The sequence below is a fragment of the Pleurodeles waltl genome, chromosome 8 (assembly GCF_031143425.1).
Source record: "Pleurodeles waltl isolate 20211129_DDA chromosome 8, aPleWal1.hap1.20221129, whole genome shotgun sequence".
Classification (NCBI taxonomy): Eukaryota; Metazoa; Chordata; class Amphibia; order Caudata; family Salamandridae; genus Pleurodeles; species Pleurodeles waltl.
In genome coordinates, this window is record NC_090447.1 from 1,401,469,417 (window position 1) to 1,401,495,612 (window position 26,196).

At 43.1% G+C, this 26,196-nt stretch overlaps 1 protein-coding gene across 1 annotated transcript in view; it reads left to right on the top strand.

Moving 5' to 3' along the window:
- The window catches only part of IFNAR1 (interferon alpha and beta receptor subunit 1), a 241,130-nt gene extending 219,518 nt beyond the window's left edge, over nucleotides 1–21,612 (top strand). The window contains exons 10-11 of the mRNA XM_069202457.1: nucleotides 1,714–1,868; nucleotides 15,610–21,612. Of these exons, the coding sequence (XP_069058558.1) occupies nucleotides 1,714–1,868; nucleotides 15,610–15,810 (356 nt within the window). The 3' untranslated portion in view covers nucleotides 15,811–21,612. The remainder of the gene's footprint in view (nucleotides 1–1,713; nucleotides 1,869–15,609) is intronic.
- Nucleotides 21,613–26,196: the final 4,584 nt, after the last annotated feature.

The following is a 26,196-nucleotide window of genomic DNA, read 5'->3' on the forward strand; positions in this document are numbered from 1 at the left end:
ATCGTCAAGGCATCAAGCTACAGATCCAACATGGTCTTGATATCCTTGATGGCCTATAGTAGCACATTGAACCTGTCCGTAAGCATGGACAGGACGTAAACAGGACTTGAGCAGCTGCGCCATCCATGTCCCTCGTAACATTGGTGCTGGTCAAAAGGTGGGACATCCCTCCTCCACTGTCCAGACCCCCTTTTGAGCAGCGCTACTCGACCATGGTTAAGAAGGCTTCCATGTTGAGGGAGAAATTCTGGCTCTAGCTCCAGATCAGTTGGAAGAATGTCCTGGGCGGTCAGGAGCCACAGGACCCTGCCAAAATAATAGGACCACCAAAGCGTCACTTATAAGCCTTTTTGCCATGTGGCGTCACACTTGGCAGATGCTGTTCTTAACAACAAGAGTCCATATGTTTCACTAGAGCTGGAAGACCTTCTACCTCTGTGTCAGCTGGCAAGAGCGAATTCTGATGTCTAGTGGAGCAGTCTTGTCTCTGTGCCCTCCAAAGAGCAAGAGGAGGAGAAGATTTGGAGCCCCCAATGACAGTAATATCCTTTAATCAGTGGTGATGCCACCCCCCACTGTGGCCTCGCCTGAGGTAGGGAGCAAAAAGTCACAGGGGGGGCTATGTAAGGCCACGGCCTGTTACTGTGACACTCTGGTTGATGAACTCCCAGTAACCCTCTCTTGCAGAGCATCCCCAGCCACGGCCCTGCACCGCAAGGTTCTGTCTGCCAAGGCAGCCAGTTAGGGAAGAGCTTACCCGGTCTGCTGCCGCCATGCCTCATCTCGCTGGCCGCACTCCTGCCGTGCTGCCCAGCCAGGCGAAGAGAGCACAAAAGAGCATGCCCACGGCCCACCGCATGCTACAGCTGCTCCCCCAGGGCTGACGTCATTGTCCAATGCTCGACACCACCACTGAAAGCCAAGCGGGCTGCACAGAGATCTGGCAGGGCCTCTCTGGCTAGAGAGGAGGGCCACTATGCCACAGGATGGTGTCAGGGGAGAGACGGTGCGAAACGCTCCACAGTGTGTTTGTCCTGGTCACCATTTTGGATATCCCTTCACCCCACCCATGTATATTATGCTTTAAAAAGGACACTGTTTATAAATATGGTGTCAGCAGAATTCAGCAGATCCTCCCTTTTGAATGATTTTGTTTAACAAGAACATCTGTTTGTGTCTTGTTATAATTCTCTATTTGTCTAAATTGTCTTGTCGGTCCTGATTGGTTGGAATCTTAACTTGGTTTTAGGATCCCAAAATGTTGTGGGTTGGAAGGAAACTATGGGAATCTGCATCAGTAGGTAGGGAGGCTGCATATGACATTTTGCAACATCCACACAGGTGTTGCCTTCTTCTCTTTCCTTACTCAATTAACAATGTGGTGTCCAGTGTCTGAGTCAGTATACCATTAGTGGCTTCAGAGTGCTATGAGACTCATAACTTAGAACATCTATGTGGTTTCCTGTGGACGTTTTTCAACAAAAACACATATGAGTACACTTGTTGCCATATTTTCATGTTGCCGTTTCTTTCGTAAAAATTAATACATTTTTTTCACACGGCAGTGGTAATACTGCCTTTAAACGTTAACATTAAGTAATTAAGTGCAAGCTTATCAATTATTGTTTATAGAATATGTTTTATAATTTCCCTGTGCACTTCATCATTCCCAGAAATCTAAAAAAGTAATTGTTTTCTTTCTTTTCTATTTAGGTGAAACTTCATTTTGGAAGATGTTGGTTGCCTTTGCATCTGCCATTGCTGTAGTTTGCCTTGTGACAAGTTTATTTTTCTTGTTACGTTACTTAAAGCAGTGGATCAGTTACGCATTTTTCCCCAAATGCACGTTGCCTTCAAACATAAAAGAGGTAAATCATTTTTATTTGCAAACCAAGCTGGACATGGATTGCCTAATATTGAACTGGCGAGGAGACATTGTCTTGTTTGTTATGTGTTCTGAGGTATATTTGATGTTGAGAGCATATTACAATTCATCTTGGTGGTTATGAGTGCTTGAGCTGTTGTTTAGTGTGATTGTTGTGGGGGCTGTGTATAATCTGTGTTAGGTTTCTTTATAGGAAAGAGACATGTGTTGTCCTTCTAACTATCTCCTTTGTTTGTGCCCTACATGGTGATGTTATTGGCTTGTAATAATGATGCAAGTTACATTTTTGTGCTAGGGAATTCCACAAGAGACACCTAGGAGAGCTCTGGTGAGTATGTGGTAAACTTGGATTGGTTTAGTGTAGAAACTACTCATGTAAATAAGCTTGGACTTTGCATGACTATATCAATTTATTTTTACTTGAAATATGTGGGTTTCTTTAACTTAGCAGAAAGTCTTTGAACAGCAATCTCAGCTTAACCAGTGTGTCGTGAGGAGCTGCATCAACACAGTAGCCAATGACATAAACGGTTTTATGAGTGTGGGTGAAAGGCCTAGAGTGAGCTCCCCAAACGTCCCAATGTAGAGCGCTTCTGAAAGGCCTACCTGTCAGCATCTAGTTGGTGAATGAATGAAACGTTGCAATCCTGTCTCTAGAACAGTCTGTTTTAATGGGAAAAAGTTGAGGTAAGAGACTGCATTAGAAGTTACCAAACACAATCCTGGAGATAAATTAGCCACTGCACCTCGTGTACTAAAAAAATACTTTAACAACTTGTTAATCTCACTATTGCTCTTACTATTGCTGTTTTACATGTTTGTTTTCTTACCTAGGTTATTGTAAAGTTCACTAATTCTTCAAGGAGTAGCAGCATGATTTAGAGCCCACAAATGAATAAATCGATTTTTACTTTTCCTCAGCTGGGGATTATATAACAGTGAATTTATTTTGCTGAGCAAGTCGACTCACTAAGAATAACCAGGTTTGTCTTGGTAGTCACTTCTTTCCACCACTCGGATATTACAGGACAGAAACATGCGTCTGAATATAATTTCTATATTGAATATGACATCTCCCGCATGCCCCAATAGCTGGTAAACTAAGCATTTCTATTTTGCAAAGGTTTCCGTAAGCCCTTTGGTGTTCTTTGTAAATGTCTAAAATAGTCCTCTTTCAAGATGTCACAATTCAGATAAATTTCCTTGTTGCATTTATTTTTAGCCAACACATGCAAATTGTCCTTTAACACAAATTTGCATATTTGTGACGTTTCTCTGATGTTCTTGTCTGAGCTAATGGCTGGGTCTTGTTGTACATAGCCACCTGTATTATTTGGATACTTTAAATCAGCCTCCCATTTCTTAAGGGCAAGATGATGATGGCAAAGATGATGTCTCTGTTTCAGTTCTTGCAGGAAAGAATCTTGGTTTGTGTCTGTGTGCAGTGCTGCAAGATGGCTTCACTTGGGTGAGACTGCTGGCTGAAAAGACAATCCAAAAGGAATCTGCCCCTAAGAATGCCCATCGAAGCAGAGACCCTTGCTTTCTTTAATCTTCACACACAGGATAACCAGAAATTGTTCTAATTTAGCTACCACATTGACAGATGATCAGTCATACCTGCTAATGGTGAGCAGACTGGCCCTCTGCCAGCGTAGAATGCATGTTGACTCTTCCTACTCTTGACTGCCATATGTGCAACTCAGACATATCCTCTGAAGTGAGCCCGCACAAGACTAGGTTTTGACATGAGCACCACCCTAGAGGATGCTCTCCCAGTGGTATAATCAACATGGCCTTTGTGTACCCTGATAGTTGGATGGAAGCAGGAGTGCTGGTCCAGGGGAGGTAGAAGGCCTGGGTTGCAGATGATCACTAGCTTCCAGCTGGTTCAGAGACCCAGTGGAGTACAATAAGAGCAGAAACATAGGAACCTGTTGACCACTCCCCACCTTCCCCCCCCCCCACCCCCATCCCCCAGAAAGACTGGTCCTGCAAAGGGGTTCTGGGTCAGACTTACATTCCATGCCACAGACCCACTTTGCCTTGCCAGTCTAGCAGTACATTATCCTTGGAGGCACTTTTTTTGTATAAATTCGTATTGGCATTTGAAATAAACCAGAATACATCATATTGCATTCATAAACATGTCACATTATACCCCATCGCTCTGAGTTCTACTTCAAAAAACACATGGAACAAGATGTTTGAGTACTCATTATTCTTGAAGGAACTTATGGTATGGGTCTGCTCACCCCCTCCCCTTTTGCCTTAGGATCAGGCTCCTTTCTTTGGATGAGGTGGGAACCCTGGCACCCAACCTGCTTAACAACTGTACATCATTAGTTTTCAGATGAGGGCGGCTGTGCAGAGATTATATTACTGAGAGGTGTGTTGGTTCTGCCTGCTTCTGGATACCTGGTGCAAGATCCCAGTCTGCCTAAGGTTGGCAGCCCCTGGTGGGGGATTGGATCAATTTGGGGTAGCACCTAGCGGCAGTGCAACAGTGGGATTGGTACTCCTCTTGTCTTGCACTTATTTGTGCCCGTTTCGCTGCATAAAAGAAAGGAGAGACAGCTAACCTAATGTAAAATGTGACTGAGGCATAAAGAGATGGCCACCTCCTAACCTGGGTAGTGACTCAGCAAAGTGATGAGATGATGGCAGGTAGATTGGTGGCACATGGCCTCCTTTCGCTTGTGCTGACAATGCGGTGAGTCAACATACCTGTTGGAGGGGATCTCATCCACCAAGTGCTACAGCTGTTGGGGGTGAGTCGAGACCAAACTATATACTCCCAAAGTGGGAACCACAGTAGCTCTGGGCTGACCTTGGCATATGTATGCATATGTACGGCTGAAGATACTGCCCATCTAGACATTGATTTCACTAATTATCTCACTTATTATTGCATAGAGGAGCACTATTCAGTCTTTCTGTGACATCTCCAGTGTGGCACTCAAATGTTACCCATGGTCTGCTCTGCTCCACAGGGGTTGCCAAATGCATTGAACGTACAATGAGTGGTCACTGCCAGGAGCAAGCAAGTATAACCATTACCTAATCAAAAGCAAAAAAGAACACAAATAGTCCAAGCTAATTTTCGAGAACAAGTGCTCGACAAGGCCTTGAGCCAGGACACACACGCTGATGACACCCTGATACAGCCAGGCATGGACACACCAATGCAACAAGACTGGTGGGGCCGCCTAACGGAAATAAAGCAAAGTCTGATTACAGTAGACCTCAAGATTGATTCGCTGATGGACAGAATCGACTGGATGAAGGAACGGATTGATAGGCATGAGGACCGCAAAGATCACATGGAATGGCAGGTGTCAAATGCAGAAAACCATGCCAGTGTATGCAGCAGGAGACTTCTGTGTATAAAACATGTCCTAGAGATAACCAAAGCCAAAAAGGAAGACCTCAAGGCTTGCTTTTGCAGCAAAAACCTGCAGAAACTGGGGCTACTGGAATCTGTAGGCCGAATAGATGATTATATAGAGAAGATGTTGGACAGTATATTTGAGGATTCTGCATTCACCTCAGTGTTTTCTATAGAGGTTGTGAACATCTGTTTTCCCCCCACCAGGAGTCCTGGCTATTCCCATAATCATCTGCTTGATGAACTTCAAAGACTGTGACACAGTATTGCGACTCAGGAAATGCTGAGACATATGATGATAATAAGATATCTGTGTAACCAGACTTTACCCTTGTGGGACAACCAGCAAGAAGGAAGTTTCTATCAATCAAGAACAAACTGCTACAGGCAGGGGTGCAGTGCACGCCACTGTACTCTGCAACTGTTCCCTGATTGCAAGCAGCCACCCATTTTTGTCATAAGGACAGCTGTACCAGAACCCAGAAAAGAAGGACCAGTTAGTGCCTTCAATCACCTCAGTGATGCTGACTGATAATATGATCTCACCTTCATTACAGAAACTATCACTGATGATAGCACAGTTATGTTCACTTCACAATCAGTTTTCCCAACGATACATTAGACTTAGCAGCTTATTCATGTTTTCTAGTATGGACCTGAGCTGCCCAGAGTCTTATGGAATGCTATATGAATTTACCAGTGTATCACAGTGCTATCTGCAGTCATGGATCCGTGGTAGCACTTTTCACTTCCTGCATTCCTTAGCCGCATTGTCTGTCTCAAACAGGATGTGTGCCCTGCATCTTGGTCACATGTGGGAGTTCCCCAAGTTCTAATTTTCCATCTTTCTTTATATCTAATTTCTTCTCTATTTTGATGTAATTGATTGATAATTACAGGTGGTGAAGCAAATTACATTATTGTTTGAGTTCAGGGATGCATTCACTTAATGGTGTTTTATGGTATGAAAGGGTGGCGACAGGATTGGTTACTGCTTCTGACAGGGTATGTTAGTGTGGGAGGGGGATGAGAAGTACAGAGCCCATAACCCTAACCCATTTTATTGCTATTACTGCAATACAGCTTTGTTGCATTGGCATACTGTCACAAAGCGGCCAGGACCACACATGGGCAACCACTAACTTGTCTCTCCTTAACCCTCCTAGCATCTCCTTCAGCTATTATGGGTGCTGTTGAGCCACTACCATGAAACATTTGTGGCATGAATGATCCAAGTGAAGCTTGCCAGGCATTCACTTATCTAAACAGGCACAATATTGATATTGGTCTCGTACAGAAAACCCATCTTATTGGCCAAATGACCTCAATGCTGCATAGTAACTGGATTGGTGCTGCTTGCGAGCCATCCACCTCTTCATACGCCAGTGGTGTTGAAACTGTAATTAGAAAGAGTACCCTACTGCATCCTCAGCAGATAATATGGGCCTGGGAAGGTCACTATATGATCCTGCAAATCATCTTACTTGGTATAACTGTCACCATTGTCTGTATATGAGGCCTAACACAAACAGCTCTGGTGTCTATTGAGAAGTGCGGCTGAAAATTGCACAACTCAATCCACAGGCACTCACTTGCGGAAATGACTTCAATGTGGTCCTTGATCCTTTGTGTGACTGGTCTAGTGGACACACTACCATAACACTCCAACTGCTCAGAAATTGCATGTGGTCTTGTCCGATAATAATATCATTGATATCTGGCGTACCAGGCGCCCTTAGTCCAGAGAGGGTACTTGTATCATGGTCCAGAATAGACTACTGGTTGTTAACTAGAGATGTTGGATAATGGACCACACTGATCGAACATAAGCCTAGAACTCTTTCTGACAATGCCCCAGTTTCTTAAAATTGCCCTCACAGCATAAAGTCTTCCCCCAGAGACTGTGTCTGCATGCTTTAAGTGACTTTGCATTTCATGAGGAAATAAATACAGCCAGTTAGGAATATTTTTCACTCGATGCCCAATCTGCGGACAGTCCAAGCACACTCTAGGAATCCCTTAAGGTGGTGATTCGTGTAACCAACATGACCAAACAGGTTGGTATCCAAAAGAACTTAGAGGTCAACTTAGTAAACCTAAAGAAGAAATCCATGCCTTTTTAACAAGATTACCGCACCTCAGGATATATTTGGGCACCAAAGCAATTCAATATTAAACTTGAAGAGTACAAAGTAAAATACCTAGCAGGTAGGCAAAAATACAGACTATATGGCATGGTAGACAGGCCACAGAAAATTCTAGCTAACTTTCTGTGATATGAATGAGCTAGTTTCAACTTTATTAAAATTTGCTCTGATGATGAGTCGACATTGTACAGGGCAGAGGTAATTCTAGAGCAATTCACAAAATTTTCTTCTGATGTATAGCAGTCCAAGTGAGATCCTTCAAGGGAGCTTATGAATTCCTTCCTTGACACCATTGAACAGGCGTGGCTAGATGATCCCTACCCATTGGTATGAATGTTTTGACCGGAAATTCGGTCACAAAACATTCATACTTTACTGACTCCTTGAAGGAGGTGGTAGCCCATTCGCAAACGGGAAGGGGTATTTAAATGAGTCGCAAATTGCGAGTCGCAAACACTGATGGACAACAGTGTCTGAGACACTGGTTGCAATTCCCAAACTGGTCGCAAACGACCTGCCTCATTAATATTCATGACAAAAGGTCGCATTTTGCGACCCATTGGGAATGGCTGCCACTCACAGGGATGGTGGACTCCTGGGGTCAGCAGACCACCATGTCTGTGACTGCTTTTTAAATAAAGCTGTTTTTTTTGTTTTTAAATGCAGCCTGTTTTCCTTAACCCCTTGACAGCCAAGGACATAACAATTGTGTCCTTGGCTGCGGCGCCGACAAGGACGTAACAGTTATGTCCTGCTACCGGCTCATGGGGGGAGCACTAACGTGGCCCCCTCCACCCATGAGCCTTGCCTCAGCGCCCCCACTGCAGGGATGGAAGGGGAGTCGCTTCCGCTTCCACCCCCACCCCGTGGTGTCTAATGACGTCAGCGCGTGAGGCCTGTCCCTTTGTGTTGGAAGCTCAGTTTCCAGCACGGATTGGAGGAGTAATGCTTTTGTATTTCTCCTCCGATCAGGTGGAGGGGCCGAGGAAGGCATCAAAGGAAAGGAAAGGCTTTTCCTTTCCTTTCATGTCTTTCTCAGCATTTCTGGTGCCCGATCGCGATGCGATTGGGCAGCATAAATGCCCAGCAGACACCAGGAGGTTTGTTTTTTTGTGATTTTGACATGAGGGGAGTGGCTCCTTGAGCAAGGGACGCTCCCCAGGGGGCCACATTTTTTTTTGGCCATTTCTTCACCCCCTGGGGGCAAATCAGCCCAGTATAATGAGGCCGATCAAACCCCCTAGACACCAGGGATAATTTTTTTTGTTTGTTTATTGTTTTTTTTATAAGTGGGGAACGACCCCTTAGGCAAGGGTCTCTCTCCAGGAGGCAAAATTAATTTTAGGCCATTTCTGTCCCAGGACATTTTTTTTTGTTTGTTTTTTACTTGTTGGGAACGGCCCCATTTTTTGTGATTTTGACATGAGGGGAGTGGCTCCTTGGGCAAGGGCTGCTCCCTAGGAGGCCAAATTATTTTTAGGCCCCCTGGGGACCTCCTAACACCAGGGATAATTTTTTTTTGTTTGTTTATTTTTGATATGTGGGGAGCGACCCCTTAGGCAAGGGTCACTCTCCAAGGGACAAAAGTAATTTTAGGCCATTTCTGCCCCCATCGGTCTAATATAATTAGGCCGATCTGCCCCTGGGTATGGGGGAGGAAACCACTAGACACCAGGGAATTTTGTTGTTGTTTGTTTTTGACATGAGGGGAGTGGCCCCTTGGACAAGGGCCGCTTCCCAGGGGGCCAAATTATTTTTAGGCCATATCTGCCCCAGGCAGAAACCCTCTAGACACCCGGGATAATTTTATTTTGTTTATGTTTATTTTTTATATGTGGGGAGCGACCCCTTAGGCAAGGGTCCCTCCCCGGGGGGCAAAATTAATTTTAGGCCATTTCTGCCCCCCTTCGCGGCAGATCTGCCTAATATAATTAGGCCGATTTGCCCTGGGGGGGCAGAAACCACTAGACACCAGGGAATTTTTTGTTTGTTTGTTTTTGACATGAGGGGAGCGGCCCCTTGGCTGGGAAGGCAAATTTATTTTAGGCCATTTCTGCTCCCCTTGGAGGCAGATCAGCCTATTTCTATTTCTAAACATCTGGGTGATTCCAGAGTGGTGTGCTTCACATGCACCCTGCACCATTTTCTTACCCACAGTGCGCTGCAAACCTCCAACTTTGCTGGAAATCACACATTTTTCCCACCTTTTTGTGAAGGAACCTTCCAGAATCTGCAGGAATCCACAACATTCCTACCATCTCTCATCTTACTGATTAAAATTCTGCTGCACTTGTCAGCCTAAAAATATATATATTTTTTTTTACAAACCGTCCTTTTTGACCTGCTTTGCTTCCCCTCAATTTTGACATGTTTTTGACTTTTCCCTGTCACAGGCACTTGTCCCACCTACACAAGTGAGGTATTATTTTTACCGGGAGACTGAGGGGAATGTTGGCTGGTAGGAAATTTGTCCCGATGCGGTGATCGCACACAGAAATGTGGGAAAATGTGATTTTTTTAAAGCTAAATTTAAGGTTTGCTGAGGATTCTGGGTAAGAAAACACTGGGGAATCCACGCAAGTCACACCTCCCTGGACTCCCTCGGGTGTTTTCAGAAATATCTGGGTTTGGTAGGTTTCCCTAGATGGCTGCTGAGCCCAGGACCAAAAACGCAGGTGCCCCCCCCCCCAACCACCCCCTCGCACAAACAGGTAGTTTTTTGGGGCATTTCCTTTCACAGGCACTAGGCCTACCCACACAAGTGAGGTACCATTTTTATCGGGAGACTTGGGGGAATGCTTGGTGGAAGGAAATTTGGGGGTCCTCTCAGATTCCAGAACTTTCTGTCATCGAAATGTGAGGAAAAAGTACTTTTTTGGCCAACATTTGAGGTGTGCAAAGGATTCTGGGTAACAGAACCACAAGTCACCCCATCTTGGATTCCCCTAGGTGTCTACTTTTAAAAATGCACAGGTTTGGTAGGTTTCCCTAGGTGCCGGCTGAGCTAGAGGCCAAAATCTACAGCTAGGCACTTTGCAAAAAACACGTCAGATTTCAGTATAAAAATGTGATGTGTCCATGTTGTGTTTCCTGTCGCGAGCATTATGCCTACCCACGTGTAGGAAAGTGCCATCTTGCCTGGCATGTTACCCCCATTTTTACTTGTGTGTCAGTTTGCTTTTGCCTGTGTCACTGGGATCCTGCTAGCCAGGACCCCAGTGCTCATAGTTTGTGGCCTATAGGTGGTGCCTAACTGTATCACTGAGGCTCTGCTAACCAGAACCTCAGTGTTTATGCTCTCTCTGCTTTTTAAATTGTCACTACAGGCTAGTGACCATTTACACCAATTCTAATTGACACACTGGAGCACCCTTATAATTCCCTGGTATATGGTACATAGGTACCCAGGGTATTGGGGTTCCAGGAGATCCATATGGGCTGGAGCATTTATTTTTTCACCCATAGGGAGCTCAGACAATTCTTACACAGGACTGCCATTGCAGCCTGAATGAAATTACATCCACGTTATTTCACAGCCATTTTACACTGCTCGTAAGTACTTATAAGTCACCTATATGTCTAACTCTCACTTGGTGAAGGTTACTAAGTGCGAGGGCATCCTGGCACTGGCCAAGGTGCCCCCACATTGTTCAGGGCAATTTCCCTGGACTTTGAGAGTGTGGGGCCACCATTACACGCGTGCACTTCATATAGGTCAATACCTATATGTAGCTTCACAGTGGTAACTCCGAACAAGGCCATGTAACATGTCTAAGATCATTAAATTGTCCCCCAAGCCAAATCTGGTATTGGGGTTTCAATCCCATGCATCCCGGCGCTCCAGCATGGACCCCGAGTACTGCCAAACTAGCTCTCTGGGGTTTTCTCTGCAGCTACCGCTGCTGCCAACCCTCAGACAGGTTTCTGGGGTCTGGCCAGCCCAGTCCCAGGAAGGCAGAACAAAGGATTTCCTCTGAGAGAGGGTGTTACACTCTCTCCCTTTGGAAATAGATGTTAAGGGCCTGAGAGGAGTAGCCTCTCCTGCCCTCTGGGAATGCTTTGAAGGGCACAGATTGTGCCCTCCTTGCATAAACCAGTCTACACCAGTTCAGGAATCCCCCAGCCCCTGCTCTGGCACGAAACTGGACAAAGGAAAGAGGAGTGACCACTCCCCTGTCCATCACCACCCCAGGGGTGGTGCCCAGAGCTCCTCCAGTGTGTCCCAGACCTCTGCCATCTTGAATGCAGAGGTGTGAGGGCACAATGGGGACCTCTGAGTGGCCAGTGCCAGCAGGTGACGTCAGAGAGTCCTCCTGATAGGCGCTTACCTGGTTAGGTAGCCAATCCTCATCTGAGGGCTATTTAGGGTCTCTCCTGTGGGTTCCTCTGGAGATAACGAATGCAAGAGCTGACCAGAGTTCCGCTCCATCTCTCTCTTCGACTTCTGCCAAGGATTGACCACTGACTGCTCCAAAACCGCAACAAAGTAGCAAGAAGACTACCAGCAACATTGTAGCGCCTAATCCTGCCGGCTTTCTCAACTGTTTCCTGGTGGTGCATGCTCTGAGGGCTGTTTGCCTTCACCCTGCACTGGAAGCCAGGAAGAAATCTCCCATGGGTCGACAGAATCTTCCCCTTGCTAACGCAGGCACCAAACTTCTGCATCACCGGTCCTCTAGTTCCCCTGTCATCTTCACGAGCGTGGTCCCTGGAACACAGGAGCTGGATCCAAGTGACCCCGACAATCCAGTGGTCCTTCAGTCCAAATTTGGTGGCGGTAAGTCCTTGCCTACCCACGCCAGACAGTAATCCTGTGTACTGCGTGATCTGCAGCTGCTAGGGCTTCTGTGCACTTTTGCAAGGATTCCTTCATGCACAGCACAGCCCAGGTCCCCAGCACCCCATCCTGCATTGCTTAACTCGCTGAGTTGACCACCGACTTCGTGGGACCCTCTTTTGTTGTGCTGAGACGACCGCCATGCTCAGATTTCCTGAACACCTGTTCAAGTGCTTCTGCGGGTGCTGCCTGCTTCTGCATGGGCTCTCTCTGTTGCTGAGCGCCCCCTCTGTCTCCTCCTCCAAGGGGCGACCTCCAGGTGCTTCCTGGGCCCTGGCAGCACCCATTATCTTCAACCTCGACTCTTGCAGCTATCAAGGCTTGTTTGCGGTCTTTCTGCATGGAAACAACTCTGCATCCTCCAGCACGCCGTGGGACATCTTCTGACCAAAGGAGAAGTTCCTGGCACCTTCCGTTGTTGCAGAATCTTCAGCTTCTTCCACCCGGAGGCAGCCCTTTTGCACCTTCATTCGGGGTTTAGTGGGCTCCTGCCCCCCCAGACACTTGCGAAACTCTTGGACTTGGTCCCCTTCCTTTGCAGGTCCTCAGGTCCAGGAATCCGTCTTCAGTGCTTTGCAGTCAGTTATTGTCACTAAAATAAAGTAACTTTATTTTTAGTAACTCTGAGTATTGTGTTTCTTATGATATAGTGCTATATGATATAAGTGGTAAAGTAGGCGCTTTGCATGTCTCCTAGTTCAGCCTAAGCTGCTCTGCTATAGCTACCTCTATCAGCCTAAGCTGCTAGAACACTACTAATCTACTAATAAGGGATAACTGGACCTGGCACAAGGTGTAAGTACCATCAGGTACCCACTATAATCCAGGCCAGCCTCCTACACCATGCAAGTGAGGTACCATTTTTATTGGGAGACTTGGGGGAACACAAAATAGCAAAACAAGTGTTATTGCCCCTTGTCTTTCTCTACATTTTTACCTTCCAAATGTAAGACAGTGTGTAAAAAAGACGTCTATTTGAGAAATGCCCTGTAATTCACATGCTAGTGGGGGCACCCCAGAATTCAGAGATTTGCAAATAGCCACTGTTTCTCAACACCTTATCTTGTGCCCATTTTAGAAATACAAAGGTTTTCTTGATACCTATTTTTCACTCTTTATATTTCAGCAAGTGAATTGCTGTATACCCGGTATAGAATGAAAACCCATTGCAAGGTGCAGCTAATTTATTGGCTCTGGGAACCTAGGGATCTTGATGAACCTACAAGCCCTATATATATCCCCGCAACCAGATGAGTCCAGCAGATGCAACAGTATATTGTTTTTAAAAATCTGACATCGCAGGAAAAAGTTAGAGTAAAATGTTGAGAAAAATTGCTGTTTTTTTCACCTCAATTTCCTTATTTTTATTTCAGCTGTTATTTTCTGTAGGAAACCCTTGTAGGATCTACACAAATGACCCCTTGCTGAATTCAGAATTTTGTCTACTTTTCAGAAATGTTTAGCTATCTGGGATCCAGCATTGTTTGCACAACCTATTCCATCCCTAACTGGAAGGAGGCTGAAAGCGCAAAATATAGTAAAAATGGGGTATGCCCCAGTAAAATGCCAAAATTGTGTTGAAAAATTTGGTTTTCTGATTCAAGTCTGCCTGTTCCTGAAAGCTGCGAGGATAGTGATTATAGCACCGCAAACCCTCTGTTGATGCCATTTTCAGGGAAAAAACACAAGCCTTCTTCTGCAGCTCTTTTTTCCCATCTTTTGAAAAAAGAATTTTCGCTTTATTTTGGCTAGTTTCTTGGTCTCCTTTAGGGGAACCCACAGAGACTGGGTACCTCTAGAATACCAAGGATGTTGGAAACAAAGGACACAAATTTGGCGTGGGCAAAAAGTTATGAGCCAAAAAAAGGCTTGACACCTGAGAGGGAAATGCCTGGCAGGGAAGGGCTTAAAGGAAAATAGGATGCATTTCAAAAATAAAAAATGAAAAGTTTTCTTTTTATGTTTTTTTAGAGTGGGCAGTGGGACGTGGGTTCACTGCCTGCTCTGAAAAAATGTTGCTGCCTCCATTTACAAAGGGGAAGGGGTCCTTTAAGTACCCCTTCCCGTTTGCGAATGGGCTACCACCTCCTTCAAGGAGTCAGTAAAATATGAATGTTTTGTGACCGCATTTCCGGTCAAAACATTCATACCAATACAATTCGCTATTAGGAAGGGAAGGAAGTTATCACCTCACATTTTGCCTTTGCTACATGCCAAAACACATTTTACTCATCGCAAAAGGCCCGATGGACCATTTGTGTCCGGTAAAATGTGTTGTACATCTGGGCCAAAGTCCATACATCAATGAAGGAGTACTAACAGCCTGATATAGAAGCCTGATTGGGTAGCTGACCCTTTTGATAAAAGAGCACAATTCATCAGGTGATTTTGCAAGTGACTTATGTAGATATCATACATAACCTGTGTGTTTTTCCTATTGATTAGCAGTCTTCTCTCCCGCTTTCCATGTTTCCATGCTCCCCTTTCAGAACTGCTGTGCTGGAAATAGAAAACCTTTAGATTTTTGTCCCTCTTATCAGATGATGACTTTTGCTCCTCTGTTTCTATTGTGTGGCTACATATAACTTGTGTTGCACTACTATGGAAAACAGTGTTGGCAACATAACATGCTGAAATTAAGTTTTTGGATCAATGTTTATCTGCTCTCTGCCTAACCTTACTTAATGTTTGATCCCTTCGTTCCTGCAGTCTTAGCCTATGCCCCTTCCAATCGAATCACAAATATCATGTTGATGTTCGTGATCATTCACAATTAGAGTCCCCACATACCCTAAGTCAATGAACTAAATTTGCATGGAGGTGTGAAGCTACTGCAGAAAAAATTCAACATTTCTACCACAAACCAAGAAAATTAAAATTGGCTTTGAGGGGGTCTACACCCTCGACGCCATAAAGTGGGGAGATCACGGAGGTTCTCCCCAATTTTAGGGCATGCCAAGACAATGGTGTTACTAATTTGTACTAGACGAGCAGTAGATCTGCCATTTCGGATGTTTCTTGTGAGCAGAGGCCGCGAAAATTGTTCCAAAAAAGAAAACTATTGTGTAAATGAAAAATAATGATACAGGAGCTTCACAGTTGGTCCTAAATGCAACCATTATAAGAGTCACTACACTGAGTTACTTTAATATTCTTCAAGAGTAGAGCTAGCCCAAGTAGTTCAACAAATGCATATTAATGATTCAGAAGTACTCAGAATGCCTAGGGCCAGTAGGTTTTCCAGGTTTTCTTTGTATAAATGAGTATTTGAATTTCCATTGTTGGACACTGACAAAATATTTATGAGCATTGCAACAAAGAATTAATGATTTTTTACCTCATTTGCTTGCAGTACTTGGAGGACCACCATATGAACAAAACATACGCAGGACATACAGAAGAGCATAAAGAGACATGTTGTATAATGGAAATTATTGCTCCTTATGAAAGTAAAAGAACTGATGACAGTGTTGAAAACAAGCACTGTATACAAAATAGCAGAGATTCAGGAAATTATTCGAATGAAGATGAAACTGTCGTTTTTATAAAATAATGAAAAAGAGAACTTTATCATACAGTTGAACACAAATGGATGCAGGAAATGCCATATTGCACAACTATTGCAAGAACTCATTTCAGACATCACGGAAAGATAAGCACTCCTGGTGTTTAGTGCACTAATGAATTGAGTGGGTGCCTGCAAGCTTCCCAGTCCAAGTGAAAGGGTCTATTCCTTGAATGACTGAATTGCTAAGGAAGTTAGATTGTGCTTTTAGGTGTTCTTAGTTGGCATTGCACTACAATACTTCAGATTTTCATTACGGACCAAAGAAGGTCCAGCCTGACGTTTTGTTATGCCATTTTGTGTCCTAGTAAAAATGCATCATGATCATCTTACAGGTACCGCAAGGCATGCACATTTTCTGGCAAAAGATTCATATATGCAGCATGTATTTTATATCACATGCTGTCCACTTTTTGGCCATCATGTGTTGGGTTTTGAATAATGCAACTTTTTTCAGTTGACGTATTTGTTTCAGTCTCAAGTGTGCATGGAGTGATCTGTAATTACGCTCCCTGACCCATAATGCAATGACAACCAGACTCTACCTCAGATTATTATTCCTTCATCAAGTTCAAAGCCGAATCTGTGCCCTTTCAAGGAAGTATGAACTTCAATTCTGTCCCTCATGGGACACAAATTCTGCATGTTTCGACCATCACACGGGCCATAAACTATGCTTACAGAAGGATCACAACAAATCTCTTTGACTCTCATACATGGTGATGCAAGAAAGCTGCAGACAGTACTCTACTTTGGCAATGAAGAGGTCTCTTAAAAGGCTTCAGCGAGCTTATAAGGAAATCCATGAAAACATTTAATTAGGAGGAGAAAAATAATATGATCCACCCAGGATAGCAGGATAGTTGTTTTATGAAGAGAATCTGAGCAGCTCACCTTTCGTGTTCAAGGTGCCCGATTGTGGAGCAGATAGTTTCTAAATTTTCTTCAAAGCAACAGACAGAGAAAACGATTAGGAAACATGCAGTGAATTCACATCTATTAGGTACTAGGAACGAAGACATACAAGATCAGTCTATAGTTGCAGATTGACCTTGTTAAGAGTAGCATTAACTCCCAAACGCTGAGCAACTTAAATTAGAGGAATGATTCAAGCTACAGGATCGCCTTGACAAGAGGACTGCATACGCTAGAGCCACAGGCCTCCAATGTAGGATCAGCTTGGCGGCTAACTTTTGCAAAAACATTTAGAGTCCGTTTGACTCCAGTAAGAGACTTGGGCTATACCTGAACAACTGGCATGAAAGTGGAAAACAAAGCTATACCCCACTGACACCTATAAGTTTGCCAGAAACTGTGTAAGTTGATGCACATATATATTGATACTAATATAATTGCCATGATACCAGATTCTGACACACCCTGGTCTCTGAGCAAACTTGAATAAGAGACCCGCTGCTTGACACTTCAGTCCTACCATCGGCTTCAACCTCTTCTTCAGTGAAAACATACAGAAGATCTCTTAGCACATTGGCGCACCAAATCTACTCAGCCTCTTGCACCCACTCCTTCCCGCTTCGCCCCACAGTAGTCATTCTTCAAACGCATGTGTATTACATACCTCAACATCCTCAGACCCCTAAAAGCCACCTACTATAAATATGATGCCTAACCCTCAGCCTTTATCCAAGCCCTCTCACTCTTAATCAGCACTTTGTACTGCATGACTACCATTTCAGCTTCAGATCCAGCTGCATCATGTAAATACCAACCTTACAAATCATAGAAAACACATTCATGATCTCAGATAAAATAATTCCTGCCTCCTGATGTAGCTTGTCCTGTTGGCCACCTTCAACGTAGTCTATCATCATCAGTTCATTTGCAAGGTTGTATCCAGATTCCAGAAGCTCCAAGTTACCTGCAGAGGCCAGGCAGTTACCTCTTCAGAATCATTCCTCTTATGCCCCATTATTCTTAACCCCTACATGAAAGATCAACAGAATCAACATTTGTGAATAGGTTGATGACTGACAACTCTGTGTGAAAGTCTTCTCCACCCTGGACATCCAATGCCTCAAGCACTGCCTGCACCTCATCCAGACCTGGATGTCTATAGCACTTACCTAAAACTTAACCTCTCCACAGCTAAATCCCTCCTGTTAAGCAACAAGAAGAAGGGACATATAGTGCAAACATGACTTGATGACAAGAACCTGGTCGGATTTAACTCCTACACTTTGACCTAGAGCAACTTGAGTTCACCATGGGCACTAACATTCCCATCAAAGTACACATCACCAAGAAAAACAAGGCATCTTGGTGCTACCAGTCTGTGACAGCACCAAGATGCCTTGATGCTTCTGAAATTGCTTTCTAGAAGGAACAATTTTACTGCTCCTTCTAGAAAGCAGAAAGTGAAACTGTTACTTCTAGAAAGCAATTTCAGAACTATTTTTCCAGCCCTCTTTCTCTCACATCTAGATGGAAGCAAGTCCTTGCTCCTCATTCACCCAGAGTCCACACCGGCGCCCCTTAAAGAGCATTATATGCATTGCAGAACGCCTCATCTAGACCTGAAAAAATCTGACATCACTCACACCCTAATGGAATTCCACTTGCTATCCTTGCTGAACCACACCACCTTCATAAACAAATAGGTACAAATACCTTCTCATCTATACACCCAGAAACAGGAACAACACCCCCATATCAATCGGGACCACCCTTTCCCTACTTCAGTTTTGGAAAGAGCTGAAGCCACACCCCTTTAAATAAGACTAGTCCACAACACAGTGAATACTGTACCACTCATATCGCAACTTAATGTTCACTCATATTGCAACTTAATGTCCTCACCTAGATTTACTCTGTACATCACTGCCTTTGACCCTATATAGCTCTTTTGACTTCATTTGCTCTATAAAAACACAACATACATACATATTACTCAAGTAATTTGAGTTATCAATATATTTCACTAATCCGCAGAGAGGAGCAAACGTATAGCACAGGCTGGATGTCCGGCATGCTTTTATGTGACATTTTTGCCAGCTATATCAATAACAGAAACATACAGGGGAAAGTCTCAAACGCTGGACTTAACAATGGGTTGTTAGTCACTCACGTAAATACACTTGTGGGGGTCACTACATGAACATTGGAAATGTTAAAAAAGAACAACTAGGGCATTCTCTCAAGGACTACATGCCATTAAGGTTGGTCACTTTTCACCTGCAACTCCCACCATTAGCCAAGGTGCCACCCTGCACTTAATAGTATAGGTGAAAAATGTCAAGTTGCTCCTGAAGAGGGTTTTAGGCGACAAATGCCAAAGGGCCTAAAACCTCATTGGCACTTTTGTAGCTCTTGATGGAAAGTTAATGCAGAAAAAGATGAGCAAGACTCGAAGTTCGACCTGAATTCAGGGAATGGAATACGAATTGAAACGACCAAGAAGGGTCTTTCCAGAACAAAGATCTAAAGGGAATTCCGACTTCAAGGAACAAGGAGTGAATGTATTGCAACACATTCATTGTTCATTAATGCCTGCTGTTTATATAAACAATTCAACCAGGAACCGACATAAGAGCAAAAGATGCAACATCATATTGAAATGAAAATTTGAGGCAGCAATTGGCTCCGCCATCTTGGAAAAAGTACTTCACAAGGCTTCGGCATCTTTCTTCTGATGGAGGAGTCAAGTGCCCCCATCCTGTGTTCTTCCCCACCGATGCTCCAGTCAGGCACCCACCTGGGTGACCACAGCCACAGAAGTGGTGGCACTGAACAGGTTCTCCGGACACCCAGCTAAGCACTGGGTTCAGAGATGTGCTGCCTGTAAGTCCACCAGCTTGTTCTTAACACTGTTTGCCTCAGGTAAGATCCCGGCATTGATGTTAGACGTTCTCCGAGAATATTTATTTACCAAACATTTAAAAGGTCTTACATGAACCTCTCTTCACACATTCACAGGACAGCTGTGAGGACATGTAGGCCTAGAGAAGAAGGACAAGTGTGTTTAACTGTTTTAAAGAATGTCTTTGCTTGGTTCACTACAATTTTAATCTCAGGCGTAGAAGCGGAGGGTACTGCTTTACGCTTAATAGACAGCCTGTGATCTGCAACCGCACATGCTTACCTGTAACAATCTATTTGCTTCTTTTAGTATTGTAGATTCACGTTATCATCTCCACTGAGAGGAAAGTTGTACAGGGGAAAATATTCACACACAAGTACACAAACACCTACCTGCAGTTGGGAAAAGATAATAGAATCTACGATGAAGTCTTTATCCCGAAGGAATACAGTTTTCAAGGAGCGTGCTCACAGGTCATTTCATGTGTGCTCAAAACCAAACCAAAGGCATAGAAAGAAAAACAAGTTGCATTTTGCGAGCTGAATACTAGGTGGCAGGGTGGTGCACAGCATGTGAGTCTATAACTATCCGGGATCCAACCAGTTTTTACAGGTAAGTTTTGTTTTGTTTTTAGCTTCAATAATTCCACACAGAAGCTCAGCAAAATGGTATTATAAGTGCATTATTGAGAAGTGAGCTAAAAGGTATATTTGGTCCAAAAGTTGTCTAAGCATTCAGCTCAACCAAAGTTTCAGATGACAAACATTTTTGTCAAGTTGTAGCAAGATTTTATCGATGCCAAAGATTGTAGGTCCTGCTCGAGTTAACTGTGGACCACGAAGGAGAATGAATGTAATATATAAAAGCAAGCATTAGCAATGCAATGGGTCTCGCATTTGCTCGAGTTAGGGCTATTAGCATTGTGAACAACTGGACTTTTCTTGCTACATAAATTGAAAATGAAGAGTGAAACAGTTTCACATAAGCAAGCAGATACACAGCGCCACGGCCGCCATGAGCATCAGTGTAAAGAGACACACAAAAGGAAAGAGAAGTTTGCTTGCAGTCAAACTTATCAGCAAAGTGCAATTAGCTATGTAACGGGGTGAAGGCCAAGGCAGTAGCAAAGCCTTCCCAAAGAGGAACAAATGTAAACCATCTACCAATGTCATCAAAGGATTTTTGAAAGGCAAGCCCATGAACGAGTGATATTGATGGGCGTGCGGTGGGTGTTGTTAAAAGCCCAGATACATACCAACACGTCGGAAAAGCAGGGCTTGTGCGCTGCTATGCTCAACCAAACAAAGGAGACTTAAGTGCAGCCCTCGGATAATGTTCCTGCTAGGTGCTAAAACGTAGGTGTACAATTCTACCATTTTGTGTTTTAATGAAGTGGCGTAATTAATTAATTTAGATAAGCCATGGAACTCTTTTTTTTAATTTTGTTTTGTATTTTAAATCTGACTTGTATAATAATTCTGTGCCTACATAAAATGTTTAAAACAATTTTCTGTCACAGGAACTTATGTATAGAATTAGATCCTACGTGTTTCTCAATAGGCATCTAAATAATTAGGAAACCTACAATGCAATCAAGTGGTTCTAGTGACATTTTCAAGCCACTACTCCAAAGGGTTCGTATTTTATAAATGTCACCTGAACCCCCAGATGAGAATATAGGACCATATTAATAATGTTTACATGTTACTTGTTATGTATTTTTATTTTACATTGTTAATTGATTTCAGTACTCTTTAGAAGGATTTAGACAATGTGAGCACCATCCATTCAGTATCCGTTGTTTGGTGGAGACTGCACATATGTCTGCCAATGTTTTGAGAAATGTATTTTTTTGTTGGGAATATTTTGCTAACCTTTAAAATGTGTTTTTTTCAACAATGTTTATTATTATAAGTCAAATTTAAATGATAAAGACATTGTAAAAAAAATAAAACCATGCATTCTAAAATGTGTTTTCTTTGTAGTACATTGACACTATAGATTAGGTTGAATAGCACACATATAAAGAATGTAACTATAGGGCAGTATGGGACAGTGCACCTTTTTGCTGACAGTGTTTGCAGTTATTGTGTGTATTTCCAATCACGAGGCTGTGCCTGTCTTGGTAAACTTGTCAGGTGTGCTGATAAGAGTTCTAAGAGCAACACTGTCATTGTGAAAGATTATATTTTGTATCTGAAAGAAAGATTAAGCTTTTGTATTGCTTAGGAAAGCTAAATATCCTACAAATTAATTAATCACTGTTATGTAGGAAAAATAATTCACAGTTAAACCTCTTTTCTGTGAAATTCGAGCATTGACACTGTTGTCATACGTTGAATAAGAAATGTTATCCATGTAAATATATGTATATGCAGGTCTGTGAAAATAAGTGTTCCCATATTTCTTGATTTTTAGAGCTTGTGGTCACAGGCTTGGTATTACGCTGCTACCGTAAATCACATTCAATTACCACAATACAACATAACTGTATCCTCTTTATCATTGTTGTTGAACGAAGGGAGGAGCATCATGACCTATGCAAGGCCTCACCTTTTGGGGGGGTTATGGTTCCTCCCTACATCCAACACTAGTAATATATAGTATATACTATGTGTATCTGCACATATACCAAATATAAAGTGTCAGTACTTATTTTTAAAGAAGGAATTGGGGAGGCCCAATTTGAATTTGGGAGCTCTCCGCTTGCACTGCCAAATATGGGCTGAGAGCAATTTGAAGTTAAATGTCTTCTTGCGCTGCTTCACATTTGAGGATGGGGAATAGAGAATATCAGAGCTTGAAAGGCCCAATGGGTGCTGTGTGCACCAAAAGCATTTTGGATATTAAAACTATGAATAAGGTGTTTGCCCAAAACTTTTAATGAACTGTTCTGGAAGGAAAGAAAGATGATAGTGGAGGTTTAGGGCAGTATTGAGTGGTTTTGACTCTACAAATGCACCCAACAGCATCACTGTCTCAGGTGCACCGCAAATCCGGTCACTAGTCTGTTTTTATGTATAGAGTAATGCAGCTGCTGCAAACAATCAAACAAAAGGTGATAGGAGGAATTCTTGAAAACAGTTTAACCACTGGCAATAAATCATGGTAGCATATCAACGCATCATTTGTATGCCCACCTTCCCACCTCAGATTAGAACAAGCCATAGAAAAACAACCTTGGTCTTGCTTCAATAGTCCAGGCCAGGTCCAATGTGAATCAGCTCCAGGGGCACAATGAGCATGGGACTCATGTCTAAGCATAGCCCTTGATTGCTATCAGATGTTTTCTAATGTTAATAGTTAAACCTTTCAAGTGCTACGTGTTGGATCACTGGAGCCCTGGTGAAATCATGTATCAATGAAGGGAATGATAACCCGGCTTTGAATGTCTAGAAGAATATAGTGTCTTTCTAAATTAACATCGGGTGCTAGTCCTTGAGAGTTACCAGTTCTGATTTAGGTCTCAAGAGGTGCCATCCCAGCAGGATAAACCTAAATTTATCCTGCTTAAGATTAACTGATACCACTTCAAGACTGAGCAGTGAATGAAAACAAGTTATGGAGGTTATAAAATATATCCTTTCCCAATTTGATTGTTTTAAGCGGACCATGACTGCTTCAAATATCCAGGCAGGAGTATTTCTAGGCAGGAGAATATTATGACTCTTCTCCAGTTATGATAGTGGAAAGGAATGAAGGTGATGAAAGGATGTCTCTCACCTAGCATGTTGAGAGATGGAATACCAACTTTTGGACTGGGGAAAAATACGTTTTCTCTTCACCCCTGCAGTTAAGCAACAGCTACACAGTAGAAAACTGAGAAAAACATCATAAAGTTGCCTATGACACAACAAGGGTACATTAAAGAGTACAGAAAAAATTAAACGAGTCGGGGAACAAAGATGGTAATTGCCAGTTTGGCTTACAAAAGGGATGACTAGTCGAGGTGGGTAGACTCAATGTGTGATAATAAAAGGATAAACATTGTGAGAATGAAATCATACCACATGAATTCAAAGAATAATAGGACATCAGTACAAGATGCAGAAATGTTGTAGATAGCCGAAGATAAACGAGAACAGTTTATTAAAATTAGATGCTGCTAGATTGGTATTGGGTTTAGAAAGTTTTTGTTTCAAGGTGGTGTATGTTCCTGGTATCCATAACACAGCAGCAGACTTCCTATACAGAACCCCTCTACGTAAGGAAGAAGAATACAAAACAGTGGAGTATCCAGTATTAGAAATTATCAATCAAGCCATCACCTCGAAACAATGGATAGAAAGTACAGCTGAAGATGAATGCTTACAGCAACTCAGAACTTTCTACAGGGTTGGCCCAAGTCTAGCAACAAAATGGACAATGACATCAAAGGATTTTGGAAAGTTCTTCATGAGATCAACATACACGAAAATATAATATTAAGAAATTATAAGATAATACCTCAGAGGAACTTAAGAGATATAATAATAAAGCTGGTATATGAGGGCCACTTAGGTAGAAGCCTTACTAAATCATGCTTAAGAGAACGTTACTGGTTCCTCAAAATGGATTCCATGTTTGAGCACAAAGTAAAAAACTGTACCATCTGAGTTAACAGCCACAAATCCAAATTTGTTTGTAAAGCACTATTATCTCCAATAAAGGTCCCAAATAAACAATGGTCAAAACTTCCACTTGACATAATTGACCCTATAAACTGCAAGGACGTTGTGAAGAAATTTGTGTTTGTCGACTACCATTCTCACTGGGTTATCACAAGAATGGTGTTTCAATTCTGTACTGAGACTCTCATACATTTTCGAAGAGACTCATTTAGAATGGAAGGCATACCATCTTTCATTGTTACGGACAATGGTTGACATACAACTGCCATGTCTGACTTCTTTAAAAAATTGAACATCACTCACCTGAAAACCGCTCTATACTGCCCCAGGTCTAGCAGCTTTGTCGAGAGGATAAATAGGTTGATAAAAGACTGTATAAACTTGCAAGCGCAAATCACCTACACATAGAAAGAGCAATACAAGACGTGCTTTGGGCATACCATACCACCCCCACTCAAGTTACTGGTGTATTGCCATTTGCATCTCAGGAAGAAAAACAACCACAAAGTTCTTCCCAAATTGGTTAGGAGGTGGAGAGAAAGAGGAGTGTAATAGGTCTGAAATAGAAAATAACATTTCTAAACACCAATGTAAATATCAAAATTACTATGATCACAAACATGGTCCTAAACTAAAAAAATTGAATGTGGGTGAATAGGTATATGTCAGAATGCCTGTGGGTAGAAATAACAATGAATCCAAATATTTCAAATCGATGTGTATAGTAGATATATGTGACAATGTAGCAGTAATGGACAATGGCCAGAAATGGATCATAGATTGATTAGCTAAATATAATCCATTGTGTGACAACACCAATAACAACACCTCCATTCCCACCCATCAAAACCAAGACTCACACTACCAGTATAAAAAGGCTGAGAAATCCACCAAGATGGCCCAAAGATTACAACATGAGATAATCTCTTTCCTCTATGATATTATTGTTTCTTCTTGTTCATATTTTGGGGGGATGATGTGTTATAATATCAATAGTTTATGAAACCTTATCTATTTCCCCTCCCTTTAGCACAGTCATGTTGTATTTTAATAGTATGTTCCTGCCCCCCCTTTTCCTTTGTTATACAATGGTAATACCCCACAGTTGGGTGACGAGCTTGTCTTAGAATTTTGGGGACCATGGCATTTTCTTCTGTCATGAAGCAAAGTGGAGAAGGTTTTTTGATGGAGAGCGGAAACAGCAATAAAGAAAAGAGGTACAAGCAATAGCAGCAGCATCATTTATAACAGTATCCACGCTCCAGAATCCCCCACTGGAATTTGCGTCCTCCAGTGCTTTCCTCTTCCTCACAGTGCTCACTGGTCTTAGCAAGCAATTAGGCAGTAGTGCTGTAGGCTTCAGTGAGATGATCAATCAATCAATCAAGGATTTTTAGAGCGCACTACTCACCCGTTAGGGTCTCAAGGCGCTAGGGGGGGAGAGCTACTGGTCGAAAAGCCAAGTCTTGAGCCGTTCCCTGAAAGATAGGAGGTCTTGGGTCAGGCGGAGGTGGAGCAGTACGGAGTTCCAGGTCTTGGCGGCTAGGTGAGAGAAGGATCTTCCTCGGGCGGTGGTGCGACGGATGCGGAGGATGTAGGCGAGGGCGAGGTTGGCGGAGCGAAGGTTGCGGGTGGGGGTGTGAAAGGTGAGTCTGTCGTTGAGGTAGGCGGGACCTGTGTTGTGGAGGGCTTTGTGTGCGTGGATGAGGATTTTGAAGGTGATCCTCTTTGATACTGGTAGCCAGTGTAGGTCTCTGAGGTGTGGTGAGATGTGGTCGCAGCGTGGGACATCAAGAATGAGGCGGGCGGACACGTTCTGGATTCTTTGCAGCTTTGTTTGGAGTTTGTTTGTTATTCCTGCATATAGGGCGTTTCTGTAGTCCAGTTGGCTACTGACCAAGGCGTGGGTTACGGTTTTCCTGGTTTCGACAGGAATCCACTTGAAGA